We start from the raw sequence: 16,887 nt of genomic DNA, 5'->3' as shown, positions 1-16,887 counted from the left end.
TGGTTTGGGCGGGGGTTGTTTAGTGTTTTGTGTTAGTGGTTTATATTTTTGTTTGGTTTTTCGGGATGGTGAAAAGTTCGTTTTGAGGGCTGTGTTTGGTTTGTGGTGATTTGTTTAGGGCTGTTCACGCTATGTCGGGTTGGTTGTGTGGTGGGTGATTGTTCAGTCCAGGGTTACTAGGAAATAGGGAGAAAAGTAAGTTGAAGATGTGTGAATGGTTGGTGGTTTAGGTAAATGCAGGCGCGGGCGGGCTTATCGTTTTATGAAAGGTGATGAAAATTTCAATATTAAAAGAAATGAATGCGTGAATATAGAGTTTAAATACAAGTTCCTAGTGAGTGATAAAATAATAAGTATGTCCGGCAACCATTACACTATCTGTTGACGGGAGGTAGTTAGCGCGCACTCCATGAATGGGGTCAAAGTGCATCAGTGTCAAGTTTGAGACGACCTTATCCATTAAACCATGACATTCTGGGTGTTAGGGGATTCATATGCTCGGTAGTCATATGATGGACATGTCAAGAGGAAGATATCACCTGCTACGCACTTGAAGGGCTTATTGAAAGGATATTAAAAAAAACAAAGTGTAGAAGGTCGGTATGCCTATAGCCGGTGGGAGTAGGGAGGAGAATCCAACCGACCACTTGTATCTGTGAAGAGCAAGTGAGGGGGCTTGTTGTAGTTCATGGTCCTGAAGTTACAACCAATAGCGCAAAAGAGCAAGTTGAGCTCGGCGGTTAGGGGGGAAGTATGCGCCTGAAGCCAATAACCTAAATCACCTATAACGTTGAGTAGCTCGGTTCTCGTGAGAAGCGCGATCAATAGATAACCTGGTCCTCTGGCTTGGGAGTGCTTGAAAGCTGTTGGCCTAGAATATTGCCTAGGAGGTGGGCGAACTCGGTAGACTTTGAGGGTTCAAAGGTGTGCTGGGACATTCCTCGTTCACGTGAGTGAAGAGTTGGTATAGTGCTGGATTCTTGGGTGTTAGGGGTAACGCTTGCGGCTTGGGCCTTGGGTAGGATGACTTGGGCTTTATGGTACCTGAAGCAAGAATGTCTCTGGTGGAGTTACTGTCCTTATACCACTTGTTTTGGAGATAATGTTTGGGTTTCATGTGGAGTACCATTACATATACTTTGGATTATCCTACATTTCATGGACTGTCTGATGTGGCATATAATGTGATGCATATTATACATACCCTGAAAGTATAGAGAAAATATACTGCGGGGGGTGAAGGGGGGGGTCGGAGGAGCTGACTGGTCTAGGCGTTCTTGTAGTTAAAGTTATATAACAACGGCTTTTCAGGCCGTAGGTCCCGGAGAGAGGCCGGGCGGGAATTTATGATAGAATTTGTCCTGTTTTTAGGGTTATGTTTTGCTTTGGGGGGGTTAGCAGTTGCATCTAATCCTTCTCCGTATTATGGGGTGTTAGGGTTGGTTGTGGCAGCTGTTGCTGGGTGTGGTTGGCTGGTCAGCTTGGGGGTTTCTTTTGTGTCCTTGGTGCTTGTTATGGTTTACTTGGGAGGGATGTTGGTGGTGTTTGTTTACTCGGTGTCGTTGGCAGCGGATCCTTATCCGGAGGCTTGGGCTAGTTGAGGGGTTGTTGGCTATGGCTTTGGCATGGGCTTGGTTGTTGTGGTGGGTTTCGTTGTGAGTGGTGTGGTGGGATTGCTGGGGGATGAGGGCACGGTGAATAATGGTGGTTTGTTATCGGTTCGGTCGGATTTCAGCGGGGCGGCCCTGCTTTACTCGGATGGGGTTGGGTTATTGTTGGTTGGGGGGTGGGGGCTGTTGCTGACTTTGTTTGTGGTGTTGGAGCTTGTGCGGGGTTTATCTCGGGGGGCCATTCGGGCGGTTTAATGGTAGGGTCAGGGAGTAGTTTAATTCAAAATACCAGCTTTGGGAGTTGGTGATGGAGGTTTGAATCCTTTCTCCCTGAGGATGCGCGGTAACTCTAAGAAGGGGTGTAATCTTCAATCTTTGGTTTACAAGACCAACGTTTTTCATAAACTATTAGAGTTTATTAGGGTTTATTGGAGTTTGAGCAGCTTGTTCTCTAGGATGGCTGCAAGGGGGAATAGGACTAGGATGATCGTGAAGTAGGAGAGTGAGGCTAGTTGACCAATGATGATGAAGGGGTGTTCTACTGGTTGGCTGCCTACTCAGGTTAGGACTAGGACGTTAGCGACCAGGGCCCAGAATAGGATTTGCGACAGAGGGCGGAAGGTCATTGATCGGAATTTTGATGTGTGGAGGAGTGGGGTTAGGAATAGGACTAGGATTGAGGCGGCCAGGGCTAGGACTCCTCCCAGTTTGTTCGGGATGGATCGTAGAATGGCGTAGGCGAATAGGAAGTATCACTCGGGTTTAATGTGGGGTGGAGTTACTAGGGGGTTGGCCGGGGTGAAGTTTTCCGGGTCTCCTAGGAGGTTGGGGGAGAATAGGGCTAGGGAGACTAGTAGGGAGAGTATTAATACGAATCCTAGGATGTCTTTTACGGTGTAGTAAGGGTGGAATGGGATTTTGTCGCAGTCTGATGGGATTCCTAGGGGGTTGTTTGATCCTGTTTCGTGTAGGAATGTGAGGTGTACTAGTGTGAGGCCTACGATGAGGAATGGGAGTAGGAAGTGTAGAGCGAAGAATCGGGTTAATGTGGGGTTGTCTACTGAGAATCCGCCTCAGGCTCACTCCACGAGTGTTTGTCCGATGTAGGGGATTGCTGAGAATAGGTTTGTAATGACTGTAGCTCCTCAGAAGGATATTTGTCCTCATGGCAGGACATACCCTACGAAGGCGGTTGCTATGAGGGTTAAGAGTAGGATGACTCCGATGTTTCAGGTCTCTTTGTTGAGGTAGGAGCCGTAATACAGTCCTCGGCCGATGTGTAGGTAGATACAAATGAAGAAGAACGATGCTCCGTTGGCGTGCAGGTTGCGAATTAGTCACCCGAATTGGACGTCTCGGCATATGTGGGCTACGGAGGAGAATGCCAGGTTGGTGTCTGCTGTGTAGTGCATGGCTAGTAGTAAGCCTGTGACGATTTGTGAGATTAAGCAAATGCCCAGTAGTGACCCGAAGTTTCACCATGTTGAGATGTTGGGTGGTGTTGGGAGGTCAATTAGGGCGTTGTTGATGACTTTAAGGATTTGGTGATTTTTACGAAGGTTGAGGGCCATTTGTTGATTCTGTGTATTGATATCAGGATGATTAGGATGGATAGGGCGAATGATCCTAGGTAGGCTTTGATTAGGCCGGAGTGTAGGGTAGTGGAGATTTTGGATGCTGTTAGTTGTAGATTGGCCAATCCTTCTGGTCCTAGTATTTTGTACCAGGATAGGTCGATTAGGTGCGAGGCGATTTTTTGTCCTCCGCTTAAGATCTTAGTTATGCTGAAGCGGTGAACTAGGGGGTTGAAGTATCCTAGGGAGGTGGAGAAGTTTGATAGCGGTGTTTGTTTTGTTAGGATGTGCATTTGGGTTGTTTTTGAGATTTCTAGGGCTATGGCGATTCCTATGGCTGTTACTACCATGGCTGTTATTTTGATGGATAGTGGTATGGTTGTGGGGGGTGTTTTTGTTGGTAGGATGTAGGAGGTGATGATGAAGCCTGCTATAATACTTCCTAGAGCAAGGCGGGTGATGGGGGAGGTCACTGCGGGGTTGTTTTCATTGACTGGGGTCAAGGGTTGAATTCGGACGAAGCCGGTTTGAACTAGTACGGTCATACGGATTGTATATACTGCAGTGAAGGATGTGGCTAGGAGAGTCAGTAAGAGGGCCCAGGTATTTAAGTAGGATGTGTTTAAGCTTTCGATGATTTGGTCTTTTGAGTAGAACCCTGCTAGGAATGGCGTTCCTATTAGGGCTAAGTTCCCGATAGTCAGGCACGAGGTGGTTGTAGGTAGTATTTTTTGAAGGCCTCCTATCTTTCGAATGTCTTGTTCGCCATTTAGGCTGTGGATAATAGAGCCTGAACATAGGAAGAGCATAGCTTTGAAAAATGCGTGGGTAGAGATGTGCAGGAAGGCTAGTTCTGGGAGGTTTAGTCCGATTGTAACTATTATTAGTCCTAGTTGGCTTGAGGTGGAGAAGGCGATGATTTTTTTGATGTCGTTTTGGGTGAGGGCGCATGTAGCGGCAAATAGTGTAGATAGAGCCCCTAGGCATAAACATAGGGTCAGGGCGGTCTGGTTGTTGCTGAATAGGGGATGGGTTCGGATTAATAGGAAGATTCCTGCTACTACTATTGTGCTGGAGTGGAGTAGGGCTGACACGGGGGTGGGTCCTTCTATGGCGGCTGGTAGTCATGGGTGCAGGCCGAATTGAGCGGATTTGCCGGTTGCAGCTAGGATTAGGCCAAGAAGGGGGAGTGTTGGTGTTTGGGATGTAGGGGGAAGTTGGTGGATTTCTCAGGTGTTTATAGCGCATGCTAGTCATGCTATGCACATGATTAGGCCTACATCCCCCACTCGATTGTAAAGGACGGCCTGGAGGGCGGCGGTGTTGGCTTCTGCTCGTCCGTGCCATCAGCTGATTAGCAGGAAAGATATAATTCCGACTCCTTCTCAGCCGATGAACAGGACGAATAGGTTGTTGGCGATGATTAAGATTAGTATTGCAATTAGGAAGAATAGTAGGTAGGTGAAGAATTTTGTGATGTACGGGTCTGAGGCTATGTATCAGGTTGCGAATTGCAGGATGGACCATGAGACGAATAATGCGATGGGGAAGAAGGTTAGTGAGTAGAAGTCTATTTTTAGGCTGATTGGGATTTTGAAGTTTATGATGAATTTTCATTCTCAGACGGAGGTCAGGCTTTCTGTCCCGGAGTGGATGTAGATTGTTATGGGGATTAAGCTGATTAAGAAGGAGGTTTTAACTGTGCTTGTGATGGTGGCGGGGGTGTTTTTGAGGTTGTCTGATAAAAGTGGGAATAGGGTAGGGGTGGCTAGGGTGGCTAGGGTTAGGAGTATGAATGTATTTAGGATTAGGGATAGGTCCATTACTTTCACTTGGATTTGCACCAAGATGAGTGGCTCCTAAGACCATTGGATTACTGTTATCCTTTGAAAGTAAGGGGACTGAGGTTTCATGCTCAGATGCAAGAGTTAGCAGTTCTCGTTGGTTCGACCTCCCCTCGGCGAGTAAGAAGATTTTAACTTCTGTCCTTAGAATCACAATCTAATGTTTTGGTTGAAACTATACTTGCATATGGGAGTGCCTGAGATTAGTTCAGGTTTGAGGATGAGTAGGAATATTGGGATTATGTGTAGGGCCATGAGGAGGTGCTCCCGTGTAGAGGAGTTTTGGATTGATGTGATGTGTGATGGGAGGGGACCTCGCTGTGTCACTGTGAGCATGTATAGGGTGTATGAGGCTGTGAGTAGGATTGCGGCTCCCGTTAGGATAATCGTGAAAGCGGATCAGTTGAAGAGTGCAATTACGATGGTTAGTTCTGCTATAAGGTTTGTTGTTGGTGGGAGGGCTATGTTTGTGAGGTTGGCTAGAAGTCACCAAATGGCTATCAGGGGTAGTATGGGTTGTAGCCCTCGTGTGAGTAGGAGGATTCGACTATGAGTTCGCTCATAGTTGGTGTTGGCCAAGCAGAATAGTATTGATGATGTCAGTCCATGTGAAATTATTAGGATTATTGCCCCTGAGAATGCTCATTGGGTTTGGATTATGGTTGCGGCTACTACCAGGCCTATGTGGCTTACAGATGAGTAAGCAATTAGGGATTTTAGGTCAATTTGTCGTAGGCAGATGGCGCTGGTTATTAGAGCGCCTCACAGGGCTAGAGTGATGAATGGGTAGTGGAGGTTGTTTGATGTTGGGTTTACTAGGATGGTGACTCGTATGATGCCATATCCTCCGAGTTTTAGCAGCAGGGCGGCTAGTAGTATGGAGCCGGCGATAGGGGCTTCTACATGGGCTTTGGGAAGTCATAGGTGTAGGCCGTAGAGTGGGGCTTTGACCATGAAAGCTGTGAGTAGGGCTAGGCTCGCGGCTAGTCCAGATCAGGAGTTGTTTAGTGTGGGGTGCGATAGCTTTAGTATTGGGAGGTATAGTGTGCCGATTTGGTTTTGTAGGTGTAGGATAGCGATTAGTAGTGGTAGTGAGCTGGCGAGTGTGTAGAATAGTAGGTAGATCCCAGCATTTAGGCGCTCTGGCTGGTTGCCCCATCGTGTGATGAGGATTAGGGTTGGAATTAGGGTAGCTTCGAATGCGATGTAGAAGAGCATCAGCTCTGAGGCTGAGAAGGCTAGTAGAATGGATAGCTGGGCTAGGACGATTGTTGTGGCAAAGATTCGCTTGCGGGCGGCGGGTTCTTGTTCTAGGTGGTTTTGGCTTGCTATGATTATGAGGGGTAGGAGCCAGCAGGAGAGGACTAGTAGGGGGGAGGAGATTTGGTCAATGGAGGTTCAGGGGGTTAAGTTTTTGCTCGGGTAGTACGTGGGCGTGAGTCATTGTAGGCTTGTAGCAGCGATCAGTAAGCTGTACAGGGTGGTGTTAGTTCATAGGTGCTTGCATGGGGACAGGAGGGCTAGGGGTAGTAGCATGGCAGTTGGAATGATAATTTTTAGCATTGTAGGAGGTTGAAGTTGTGTAGTAGATCGGAGCCGTGGGTCCGGGTGGAGGCTACTAGCAGGGCTAGTCCTGTGCCGGCTTCGCAGGCGGAGAATGTTAGCATTAGGATGGGTAGTAGGGTGGACGCTGGTGTTTGTGTTTGGATGGGTCATATGGCTAGGGCAATGTACATTGACAGTATTATGCTTTCTAGACATAGTAGTGCTGAGATTAGGTGGGTTCGGTGGAAGGCTAGCCCTAGGCTGCTTAGGGTGAAGGCTGAGTAAAAACTTAGGTGTAGGTAGGACATAAAGAAAGTTATAGGGTGAGGGCTATAATCTGTTGAGTCGAAATCAACCGTCTTAGTTAGACTAACTTTCTGCTATTCTGCTCACTCTAGCCCGCCTTGGATTCATTCGTAGATTAGTCCGAGAGTGAGGAGTAGAATTAGTAGGGAAGCTCAGGTCAGAGTGGTGATGGGGGATTGTAGTTGGGTGGCTCATGGTAGTGGTAGGAGCAGGGCGATTTCTAGGTCGAATAGGAGGAATAGGATGGCTACTAGGAAGAAGCGGATGGAGAAGGGCAGTCGAGCTGAGCCTAGGGGGTCAAATCCGCATTCGTATGGGGATAGTTTTTCTGGGTCTGGGTTTATTTGGGCTAGTCAGAAATTTAGTGCTGTTAGTAGTATGCTTAGGACGAATGAAAGTGTTAGTATGAATAGAATTATGTTTATTACTCTTCTCTGGGTTTAAACCAGATTCTAAGGATTGGAAGTCGATTGTAATAGATATACTAGAAGAGTAAGATCCTCATCAGTAGATGGAGATATAGAGGAATAATCATACAACGTCTACGAAGTGTCAATATCAGGCGGCTGCTTCAAATCCGAAGTGGTGGTTAGACGTGAAGTGGTATTTGATTAGGCGCAGGAGGCATACTAATAGGAATGTAGAGCCAATAATCACGTGTAAGCCGTGGAATCCTGTAGCGACGAAGAAGGTTGAGCCGTATACTCCGTCAGCGATGGAGAATGGGGCTTCGTAGTATTCTATGGCTTGTAGGGCTGTGAAGTAGAATCCTAGGAGGACTGTTAGGAGTAGAGCTTGGATTGCTTGTTTTCGATTGGCTTCTGGGATGCTGTGGTGGGCTCATGTGACGGTAACTCCTGATGCTAGGAGGATGGCAGTGTTTAGGAGAGGCACTTCTATCGGGTTTAGGGGCTTAATTCCTACGGGTGGTCACTGTCCTCCGAGTTCTGGGGTGGGGGCTAAGCTTGAGTGGAAGAAGGCTCAGAAGAACCCCAGGAAAAAGAAGGCTTCTGATGTGATGAACAGGGCTATTCCGTATCGAAGCCCTTTCTGCACGGTGGGGGTGTGGTGGCCTTGGAATGTGCTCTCCCGCACGATGTCCCGTCATCATTGAAATATGACTAGGGCGGTGGTGATGAGTCCTAGAATTAGGAGTCGGGGAGAGTTATAGTGGAATCACATTGTTAGTCCTGAAGTAGTTAGTAGGGCAGCGGCTGCTCCTAAAATGGGTCATGGGCTTGGGTCTACTATGTGGTAAGAGTGTGCTTGGTGAGCCATTATCGTGGTGTTAGATGTTCTCTTGTAGGTAGAGGCTTAGTAGTAGGACGAAGACGTAGGCCTGGATTATTGCTACTGCTACTTCTAAGATTGTTAATAGGAAGAGGACTACTAATGTTAGTAAAGAGACTGCTGGTATCGTCGAAAATAGGGCTGTTGTGGCCGTGGAGATGAGTTGAATGAGTAAATGCCCTGCTGTGAGGTTGGCTGTGAGTCGCACTCCTAGGGCTAGTGGTCGGATTAATAAGCTTGTTGTTTCGATTAGGATTAGGGCTGGGATTAGCGGGGTTGGGGTACCTTCTGGCAGGAGGTGACCTAAGGAGGCGGATGGTTGGTTACGTAGGCCGGTTAGGAGAGTGGCAAGCCATAGGGGGAATGCCAGGGCTAGGTTTATTGATAGTTGGGTGGTTGGGGTGAATGTGTATGGTAGTAGCCCAAGCAGGTTGATTAGCAGGAGGAAGATTATGAGGGATGTGAGAATTATGGCTCATTTGTGGCCCTTTTTGTCTAATGGTATTATCAGCTGTTTTGTAACTAGGTTGATGAATCAGAGTTGAAGGGTGGAGAGTCGGTTGGTGATTCATCGGTTGTCCAGAGAGGGGAGGAGTAGGGCTGGGAATGTTATTGAGATAAGGATCAGTGGAATTCCTAGTAGGGATGGGCTTGAGAATTGGTCGAAGAAGCTTAGGTTCATGGTCAGGTTCAGGGGGTGGTGTTTGGGATGGTGGTGGATTTACGGGATGGGGGGTTTATTGATACGAATGACAGGAGTTTAGGTTGGATGATTAGGGAGAAGGTGAGTCATGAAGAGAGCATGATAAAAAATCAGGGGTTTGGGTTTAGTTGAGGCATATCATTAAGGAGGGGGGGGTCCCTCTGTCTTTAGCTTAAAAGGCTAATGCTGGTTCATAGCTTCTTAATGATTGAGATGATATTAAAGAGGATCAGCTCTCAAAGTTAGCGAGAGGGGTAGATTCTACTACGATTGGCATGAAGCTGTGGTTGGCTCCGCAGATTTCTGAGCATTGTCCGTAGAATACCCCAGGTCGGGAGGCAAGGAAAGAAGTTTGATTGAGGCGTCCTGGGATTGCGTCAGTTTTCACGCCTAGGCTGGGTACGGCTCATGAGTGAAGTACGTCGTCTGCGGTTACGATGACTCGGACTGAGGAGCTCATGGGGACAATAACGCGGTGGTCTACTTCTAGTAGGCGGAAGTGTCCTAAGGGCAGGTCTGTTGTTGGGACTATGTAGGAGTCAAATGTGAGGTCTTTGAGGTCGGTGTATTCGTAGGTTCAATATCATTGGTGACCGATGGCTTTCAGGGTCAGGTCTGGTTCGTTGATTTCGTCTATTATGTATAGAATTCGTAGTGATGGTAGGGCGAGTATTACTAGCACTATGGCTGGTAAGATAGTTCAGACGAGTTCAATTTCTTGGGCGTTTACTGTGTTTGATGAAAGTTTCTCTGTAAGTATGAAAGTTAGGAGGTAAAGGACCAGGCTGCAGATTGCTAGGGCAACTATCAGGGCGTGGTCGTGGAATCCCATGAGTTCTTCTATGATAGGTGAGGCGGCGTCTTGAAAGTTGAGTTGTGAGTGGTTGGCCATTATTTTGATGGAGAGGTGTGTAGGGTTTTCGCCTACAATTTAGCCTTGACAAGGCTATGTAATTGTTTTACTAACACCTCTTTATGAGAAAGAAGCATAAGTGGTCTATGCGGTTGGCTTGAAACCAACATATGGGGGTTCGACTCCTTCCTTTCTTGTACTTGGACAAAGGCGGGTTCTTCGAAGGTGTGGAAGGGGGGCGGGCAGCCGTGGATTCATTCAACGTTGGTGCTTGTTAGTTCTGGTTGTAGGACTTTGCGTTTTGATGCGAAGGCTTCTCAGATGATGAACACTAGCATAATTACGGCTGTCAGAGAGATTAACGATCCTACTGATGAGATAGTGTTTCATAGTGTGTAGGCGTCTGGGTAGTCTGAGTATCGTCGTGGCATTCCGGCTAGGCCTAGGAAGTGTTGGGGGAAGAAGGTTAGGTTTACTCCCACGAATATTACCCCAAAGTGTGTTTTGGCTCATGTTGAGTGTAGAGTGTAGCCAGTGAATAGTGGGAATCAGTGGGTGAATCCGGCTAGGATTGCGAATACTGCTCCCATTGATAGTACGTAGTGGAAGTGGGCTACCACGTAGTATGTGTCGTGTAGGGCAATGTCTAGTGAGGAGTTTGCTAGAACAATCCCTGTTAGTCCTCCAATGGTGAATAGGAAGATGAATCCTAGGGCTCACAGTATTGGTGGGTCTCATTTGATTGTTCCTCCGTGGAGGGTGGCTAGTCAGCTGAACACTTTGATGCCTGTTGGGATGGCGATGATTATGGTGGCGGATGTGAAGTAAGCTCGAGTGTCGACGTCCATTCCTACTGTGAATATGTGATGCGCTCAGACGATAAAGCCCAGGAATCCGATGGATAGCATAGCTCACACTATCCCCATGTAGCCGAATGGTTCTTTTTTCCCTGAGTAGTATGTTACTACGTGGGAGATGATTCCGAATCCAGGCAGGATTAGGATGTAGACTTCTGGGTGGCCAAAGAACCAGAAGAGATGTTGGTATAGGACTGGATCTCCTCCGCCTGCGGGGTCAAAGAATGTGGTGTTGAGGTTGCGGTCGGTGAGTAGCATTGTGATTCCTGCAGCGAGGACGGGTAGCGACAGGAGCAGTAGTACTGCGGTGATTAGTACGGATCAGACAAATAGGGGTGTTTGATATTGTGATAGGGCGGGGGGTTTTATGTTGATTGCTGTTGTAATAAAGTTGATTGCCCCTAAGATTGATGAGATACCTGCTAAGTGTAGGGAGAAGATTGCTAGATCTACTGAGGCTCCGGCGTGGGCTAGGTTGCCGGCCAGTGGGGGGTATACTGTTCATCCTGTGCCTGCTCCTGCTTCTACGGTGGAGGATGCTAGTAGCAGGAGGAAGGATGGAGGCAGTAGTCAGAAGCTTATGTTGTTTATTCGTGGGAATGCTATATCTGGTGCTCCAATTATTAGGGGGACTAGTCAGTTTCCGAATCCTCCGATCATAATTGGCATAACTATGAAGAAGATTATCACGAAAGCGTGAGCTGTAACTACTACGTTGTAAACTTGGTCATCTCCTAGGAGAGCCCCTGGTTGTCCAAGTTCTGCTCGGATAAGTAGGCTTAGAGCGGTACCTACTATCCCGGCTCATGCGCCGAAGATTAGGTACAGGGTGCCGATATCTTTGTGGTTGGTTGAGAATAGTCATCGGTTGATGAATGTCACAGGTAAGATGGCTGAGTGTATAAGCGTTAGGCTGTAGTCCTTTTTACAGAGGTTCAATTCCTCTTCTTATCGACTTTGTAGTGAAATTCATGGTGAGTTGCAAGCTCATCGATGTGTGCCAACTGCACGCCGAAGTCTTAGGTAGAGGCCTGTTGGTTAGGGCATATAGCTGTTAACTATAGAGTCGTGGGATCGAAGCCCATCTGCCTAGTTGATTAGTCAAGGTCCTAGCTTAATTAAAGTACCTGGGTTGCATTCAGGGGATGCAGGGTAGTGTCCTGCGGACTTTAGCAGAAACTAAGAGGGTTTAACTCTTGTTTAAGGCTTTGAAGGCCTTCGGTTTAGGTAATCCTAAGTTTCTTAGATGACAGTGAGGATCATAGGGGAGATCGGGAGCAGGATGATGGATATAGTGGTTAGGATAGCAATCAGGATGCTAGTTGGTTTGTTGGTGTACCATAGTTTTATGTGGTTGGTGGTGTGTGGGGGTAGTGTGATTGTCGTGCAGTATGCTAGGCGCAGGTAGAAGAATAAGCCTAGCAGGGAGAGGAGGGAGATGATCGTGGCTGCTGGGGCCATGTCTTGTTTGGTTAGCTCCTGGATGATGAGTCATTTTGGCAGGAACCCTGTCAGTGGCGGTAGTCCTGCTAGTGAGAGCAGGGTTAGTAGTAGTATAGCGCTTAGTGCTGGTATTTTGGTCCATGCGGTTATTAGGGTAGATAGTTTTAAGGCCTTGATTGAGTTTAGGGTGAGGAAGACTGTTGAGGTCATTAGTGCGTACAGGTAGAAGTTGAGTAGTGTAAGTTTTGGGTTGTAGATAACTACGATCGCTATTCAACCAAGGTGGGAGATGGAGGAGAATGCTAGGATTTTTCGAGTTTGTGTTTGGTTGAGGCCCATTCATCCCCCTAGGGCTGTCGATAGGATGGCTATGGTGGTTAGGAGTGTGGGGTTTAGTGATGGCGAGGTTATGAAGAGTAGCGCTATTGGTGGGAGTTTTATGATAGTGGAGAGTAGAAGGCCGGTGGTTAAGGGGGAGCCTTGTAGTACTTCTGGGAATCAGAAGTGGAATGGCACTAGTCCTAGTTTTATTGCAATTGCTGAGGTTAGAATCAAGCATGATACTGGGTGAGAGAGCTGGGTGATGTCCCATTGCCCGGTGTGTCATGCGTTGGTTATACTGGAGAATAAGACTAGGGCAGAGGCAGCTGCTTGTACTAGGAAGTATTTGGTAGCAGCTTCAATAGCTCGGGGGTGGTGAGATTTCGAGATTAGTGGCAGGATGGCGAGTGTGTTGATTTCGAGGCCGGTTCAGGCCATAACTCAGTGGTTGCTCGAGATAGTGATGGTTGTTCCTAGGAGTAAGCTGATGGTGAATACTAGTTTTGCTTGGGGGTTCATTAGCAGGGGAAGGGGTTGAACCATCATTTTCGGGGTATGGGCCCGATAGCTTGTTTAGCTGACCCTACTAGAAAGTAATATAAGGGAAGTATGGAGGGTTTTGATTCCTCTAGTGTAGGTTCGATTCCTGCTTTTCTAAGGCCTGGGAGGTAGGAAATGAGAGGGTTAGTATACCTCCATGTTCACTTTATCATAGTGACCCTTAGTCTTCAGGCACATTTCCGGGGCGAATCTTAGGTAGGGTGGTAGGCCTGCGTAGCAGATTGGTATGCTGATGTGTCACAGACATAGGGCTAGTGTGAGGGGCAGGAAGTTCTTTCATAGTAAATGCATTAGTTGGTCGTATCGGAATCGAGGGTAGGAAGCACGGATTCATAAGAACCCTGCTGATAGAAGTAGGGCCTCTGTGGCCAGCACTACGGGGAATAGCTCTTGAGGGGGATTTAAGAAGCTTGGGTTGAAGAATAGGATGGCAGTTAGTGTGTTTATTAACATAATGTTTGCGTATTCTGCTAGGAAGAAGAGGGCGAATGGTCCTGCTGAGTATTCTACGTTGAACCCGGAGACTAGTTCTGACTCCCCCTCTGTCAGGTCGAAGGGGGCGCGGTTAGTCTCGGCGAGCGTGGACACATATCATATTATAGCGAGCGGTCAGCAGGAGAAAATGAGGCAAAGGGGTTCTTGGGTGACTGCCAGGGTGCCCAGAGTATAGTTCCCGCTTAGGAGAATGACAGATAGCAGGATGATTGCTAGGGTGACTTCATAGGAGATTGTCTGAGCCACCGCCCGCAGCGCTCCAATTAGAGCATATTTTGAGTTGGAGGCTCACCCTGATCATAGAATGGAGTAGACCGCTAGGCTCGATATGGCTAGGAGAAATAATAGGCCCAGGTTTAGGTCCGCTAGGGAGAATGGCAGGGGGAGTGGGATCCAGATGGAGATTGCCAGGAGTAGGGCTAGTATGGGGGTTGTCAGGAACATGATTGGGGAGGATGTTGATGGCCGGATAGGCTCTTTGATGAATAGTTTCACTCCGTCGGCCAGGGGCTGTAGAAGTCCAAATGGGCCTACCACGTTTGGGCCTTTTCGCCCCTGCATGTAACTTAGGATTTTGCGTTCTACGAGTGTGAGGAAGGCTACTGCGATTAGGATCGGAAGGATGTAGGAGAGGGCTATGATTAAATTGATTAATAGGGGGTAGTTGGTCATGTCGGTGGTTTCAGGTTAAAGCTAGGGAGAGGATTTGAACCTCTGAGTTAAAGGACTTAAGCCTTTTGCATTTTCCGAGCTCTGCCACGCTAGCTAATCCTTTTCTTGGATGTGATGTGGTGTGATAGCCTTTTGTAATTTAGTTGGTTTCATTACTTAAGGCGAAGGCTTGCTTGTGGTATTGGCCTCACTTTTCCTCTCCTTTCGTACTGGGAAGAGTTCATCATAGATAGAAACCGACCTGGATTACTCCGGTCTGAACTCAGATCACGTAGGACTGTTAATCGTTGAACAAACGAACCCTTAGTAGCGGCTGCACCACTAGGATGTCCTGATCCAACATCGAGGTCGTAAACCTCCTCGTCGATACGGACTCTCGGAGGAGATTGCGCTGTTATCCCTGGGGTAGCTTGGTCCATCGATCAATTATATTGGGTCTGGGTACTATTAGCACGTTGAGGGGTTGCTCTCAGTCTAGAGGTGTGGTCTAATTTTTGGAGGCTTTGTTTTACTCCAAGGTCGCCCCAACCGAAAAACGCAGACCAGTGGCTTATTTAGCAGTGGGCCCAGTGGGGGTGTGTGTGTTTTAAGGTGGTTGCTGGTTTTAAAGTTCCACAGGGTCTTCTCGTCTTATGGGTTTATCCCTGCTTTTGTACAGGGAGATCAATTTCACCGATTGCCTGTAAGAGACAGTTAAGACCTCGTTTAGCCATTCATACTAGTCTCGATTTATGGGACAATTGATTGCGCTACCTTTGCACGGTTAGGATACCGCGGCCGTTAAACACGAGTCACCGGGCAGGCATCACCTTCAATACTTGTTTTGGGTTTGCTGAAGGCTATGTTTTTGGTAAACAGTCGGGCCTTGACGGGCTTGCCTAGTTCCTTTTACAGGTTTTAATCTTTCTTAATGGACGCTCCTCTGTTGGGTTAACAAAGTGTTTAATACTCTGCTTGTTTGATTTGTCGTATATGGGTGGTTTGTTAATAATGTATTGATGTAAGCTTGCGTCGTAGAGGGAGGACCCTGGTTACTCATTCTAGCATTAATTCTCCTATTTGGGTATAGGTTGGCCTGTTAGTGGGGAGGGAGTCGCAAGGTTCTTATATTTTTGGGGTACGGAGCTTTAACGCACTCTTTGTTGGTGGCTGCTTGAAGGCCCACAGTAGGATTTTGGCTAAATTACTTATCCGCTCGTAGAGATTGTATTCTTTTTTAAAGGAGCTGTCCCTCCTTTAAATTGCCCTTAATTCGCTTCATTGGGGTTTGTTGGTTTTCCTTGGAGAAGAATTAAGAGTGAACTTAGATTCGTTTCACAGGCAACCAGCTATCACCCAGCTCGGTTGGCTTTTCACCACTACTAACAAGTCGTCCCACTCTTTTGCCACAGAGACGGGTTCGCTCAACAATAGCTGCTCGTAAGTAGCTCGCTTGGGTTTCGGGGTGGCAAACTTAAATTCATTTTGCTTGGTTTTTCTTGCTAGACCATGATGCAAAAGGTACAAGGGTTGATCTTTGCTGTTTATAGCTTGGCTTTTTTCACTACTATTTCATCTTTCCCTTACGGTACGTGGTCTCTATCGCTCCAATGGTGTCTTTTCTATCGCCTATACTAGGACTAGAGAATGCTTTAGTTGGGTTTATGGAGTAGCTTTGTTATTCCAGGTCATGTAGATTGGGCTAGAGTCTGGCATCAAGACGACCTGAGGTTAGTAGGTATCTTTCAGGTGTAAGCTGAATGCTTTTATTTAAGCTACGTCTTGGTGTTCTAAGTGCACCTTCCGGTACACTTACCTTGTTACGACTTACCTCATCTTCGGCTGGATAGCTTATTAATTTATGGGGGGGGGGGGGGGCGCCTGCGAGGAGGGTGACGGGCGGTATGTACGTGTCCCAGGGCCGGCTTAAAGAGGGCTCGATTGTCCCGCTTTACTGCTAAATCCGCCTTCCAGAGACAGTTTCATGTCTCTTTGCCGTTGATGTTCTATGCTAGAAAATGTAGCCCATTGCTTCCATTCCATAGGCTATACCTTGACCTGTCTTATTAGCGTGGTTGGGCTATTGCGCCCACTGTTGGTCTTTCAGTGTAGGTGGGCTGGCGACGGCGGTATGTAGGCTGTGTTTGGCAAGGAATGGTCAGGTATATCGTGGATCATCGATTACAGAACAGGCTCCTCTAGGTGGGTTTGGGGCACCGCCAAGTCCTTAGAGTTTTAAGCGTTAGTGCTCGTAGTTCTCGGGCGGATGCTTTAGTAGGTTTAAGCATCAAGATTTAGGGCCAGGCATAGTGGGGTATCTAATCCCAGTTTGGGCCCTGGCTTTCGTGGGCTTCAATTAATCGTTGTCCTAAGATCTTCTTTAATAAGGGGGCCTTATTGGCATCTTGGGCTTATGACAGCTCAGTTGCTTTTTAATCTTAGTTACTTGGATAACATGTAACCACGCTTTACGCCGTTATAAAGTTAATTTGGGTCTCCTGTATGACCGCGGTGGCTGGCACAGGATTTACCAACCCTAGATTTGCTATGGCTAAGTCAAGTTTACACTCATTGCTTAATATTAACTACTGCTGAATACCCGTGGGGGTGTGGCAATTGCGAGGCGTTTTGGGCTACGGTGGTGGTGAGCCTGATGCCTGCTCCTATCTACCTGAGTTAAGGTGTCCAGGGCGTCTACACTGGAGCGCGGATACTTGCATGTATATACCTAGCAAAAACTAACAGTAAGGTTAGGACTAAGTCTTTTGTCCTTGGGTGTGTGTGGCAGCCATCTTGACATCTTCAGTGTCATGCTTTTTATAAGCTACAAGGAC

At 47.4% G+C, this 16,887-nt stretch overlaps 13 protein-coding genes across 13 annotated transcripts, besides 25 other annotated features; 1 reads left to right on the top strand and 12 right to left on the bottom strand. All coding sequences in view use genetic code 2, as the record gives it.

The window, feature by feature from the left end:
- Nucleotides 1-1,273: a sequence feature (control region).
- Nucleotides 1,274-1,345, top strand: a tRNA (tRNA-Glu).
- A 1-nt stretch (nucleotide 1,346) lies between these two features.
- On the top strand, nucleotides 1,347-1,865 carry gene-GeneID:20355708 (ND6). The gene has a single exon. It carries the CDS (start codon nucleotides 1,347-1,349, stop codon nucleotides 1,863-1,865), a length of 519 nt encoding a protein of 172 aa, YP_009057588.1.
- A 9-nt stretch (nucleotides 1,866-1,874) lies between these two features.
- Nucleotides 1,875-1,944, top strand: a tRNA (tRNA-Pro).
- Nucleotides 1,945-1,955: 11 nt separating this feature from the next.
- Nucleotides 1,956-2,025, bottom strand: a tRNA (tRNA-Thr).
- Nucleotides 2,026-2,035: 10 nt separating this feature from the next.
- gene-GeneID:20355707 (CYTB) lies at nucleotides 2,036-3,181 on the bottom strand. The gene has a single exon. It carries the CDS (start codon nucleotides 3,179-3,181, stop codon nucleotides 2,036-2,038), a length of 1,146 nt encoding a protein of 381 aa, YP_009057587.1.
- An 8-nt stretch (nucleotides 3,182-3,189) lies between these two features.
- On the bottom strand, nucleotides 3,190-5,007 carry gene-GeneID:20355706 (ND5). The gene has a single exon. It carries the CDS (start codon nucleotides 5,005-5,007, stop codon nucleotides 3,190-3,192), a length of 1,818 nt encoding a protein of 605 aa, YP_009057586.1.
- Nucleotides 5,008-5,078, bottom strand: a tRNA (tRNA-Leu).
- Nucleotides 5,078-5,143, bottom strand: a tRNA (tRNA-Ser).
- Nucleotides 5,144-5,213, bottom strand: a tRNA (tRNA-His).
- On the bottom strand, nucleotides 5,214-6,591 carry gene-GeneID:20355705 (ND4). The gene has a single exon. A coding segment is annotated over exon 1 (1,378 nt).
- gene-GeneID:20355704 (ND4L) lies at nucleotides 6,585-6,881 on the bottom strand. Its single transcript has one exon. It carries the CDS (start codon nucleotides 6,879-6,881, stop codon nucleotides 6,585-6,587), a length of 297 nt encoding a protein of 98 aa, YP_009057584.1.
- A 1-nt stretch (nucleotide 6,882) lies between these two features.
- Nucleotides 6,883-6,952, bottom strand: a tRNA (tRNA-Arg).
- Nucleotide 6,953: 1 nt separating this feature from the next.
- gene-GeneID:20355703 (ND3) lies at nucleotides 6,954-7,304 on the bottom strand. The gene has a single exon. It carries the CDS (start codon nucleotides 7,302-7,304, stop codon nucleotides 6,954-6,956), a length of 351 nt encoding a protein of 116 aa, YP_009057583.1.
- Nucleotides 7,305-7,373, bottom strand: a tRNA (tRNA-Gly).
- On the bottom strand, nucleotides 7,374-8,157 carry gene-GeneID:20355702 (COX3). Its single transcript has one exon. A coding segment is annotated over exon 1 (784 nt).
- A 10-nt stretch (nucleotides 8,158-8,167) lies between these two features.
- gene-GeneID:20355701 (ATP6) lies at nucleotides 8,168-8,851 on the bottom strand. The gene has a single exon. It carries the CDS (start codon nucleotides 8,849-8,851, stop codon nucleotides 8,168-8,170), a length of 684 nt encoding a protein of 227 aa, YP_009057581.1.
- gene-GeneID:20355700 (ATP8) lies at nucleotides 8,842-9,009 on the bottom strand. The gene has a single exon. The coding sequence runs from the start codon at nucleotides 9,007-9,009 to the stop codon at nucleotides 8,842-8,844; it is 168 nt and encodes a 55-aa protein (YP_009057580.1).
- Nucleotide 9,010: 1 nt separating this feature from the next.
- Nucleotides 9,011-9,079, bottom strand: a tRNA (tRNA-Lys).
- gene-GeneID:20355699 (COX2) lies at nucleotides 9,080-9,764 on the bottom strand. Its single transcript has one exon. A coding segment is annotated over exon 1 (685 nt).
- An 11-nt stretch (nucleotides 9,765-9,775) lies between these two features.
- Nucleotides 9,776-9,844, bottom strand: a tRNA (tRNA-Asp).
- A 5-nt stretch (nucleotides 9,845-9,849) lies between these two features.
- Nucleotides 9,850-9,922, top strand: a tRNA (tRNA-Ser).
- gene-GeneID:20355698 (COX1) lies at nucleotides 9,914-11,464 on the bottom strand. The gene has a single exon. It carries the CDS (start codon nucleotides 11,462-11,464, stop codon nucleotides 9,914-9,916), a length of 1,551 nt encoding a protein of 516 aa, YP_009057578.1.
- A 1-nt stretch (nucleotide 11,465) lies between these two features.
- Nucleotides 11,466-11,536, top strand: a tRNA (tRNA-Tyr).
- Nucleotides 11,536-11,602, top strand: a tRNA (tRNA-Cys).
- Nucleotides 11,603-11,675, top strand: a tRNA (tRNA-Asn).
- A 10-nt stretch (nucleotides 11,676-11,685) lies between these two features.
- Nucleotides 11,686-11,754, top strand: a tRNA (tRNA-Ala).
- Nucleotide 11,755: 1 nt separating this feature from the next.
- Nucleotides 11,756-11,825, bottom strand: a tRNA (tRNA-Trp).
- gene-GeneID:20355697 (ND2) lies at nucleotides 11,826-12,865 on the bottom strand. Its single transcript has one exon. A coding segment is annotated over exon 1 (1,040 nt).
- Nucleotides 12,866-12,934, bottom strand: a tRNA (tRNA-Met).
- Nucleotides 12,934-13,004, top strand: a tRNA (tRNA-Gln).
- Nucleotides 13,005-13,016: 12 nt separating this feature from the next.
- Nucleotides 13,017-13,088, bottom strand: a tRNA (tRNA-Ile).
- An 8-nt stretch (nucleotides 13,089-13,096) lies between these two features.
- Nucleotides 13,097-14,074, bottom strand: gene-GeneID:20355709 (ND1). The gene has a single exon. The coding sequence runs from the start codon at nucleotides 14,072-14,074 to the stop codon at nucleotides 13,097-13,099; it is 978 nt and encodes a 325-aa protein (YP_009057576.1).
- Nucleotides 14,075-14,093: 19 nt separating this feature from the next.
- Nucleotides 14,094-14,168, bottom strand: a tRNA (tRNA-Leu).
- Nucleotides 14,169-15,768, bottom strand: an rRNA (16S ribosomal RNA).
- Nucleotides 15,769-15,838, bottom strand: a tRNA (tRNA-Val).
- Nucleotides 15,839-16,819, bottom strand: an rRNA (12S ribosomal RNA).
- Nucleotides 16,820-16,887, bottom strand: a tRNA (tRNA-Phe).

Source organism: Passer montanus, mitochondrion (genome assembly GCF_014805655.1).
Source record: "Passer montanus mitochondrion, complete genome".
NCBI lineage: Eukaryota > Metazoa > Chordata > Aves > Passeriformes > Passeridae > Passer > Passer montanus.
This window is presented reverse-complemented; position numbering and strand designations above follow the sequence as displayed.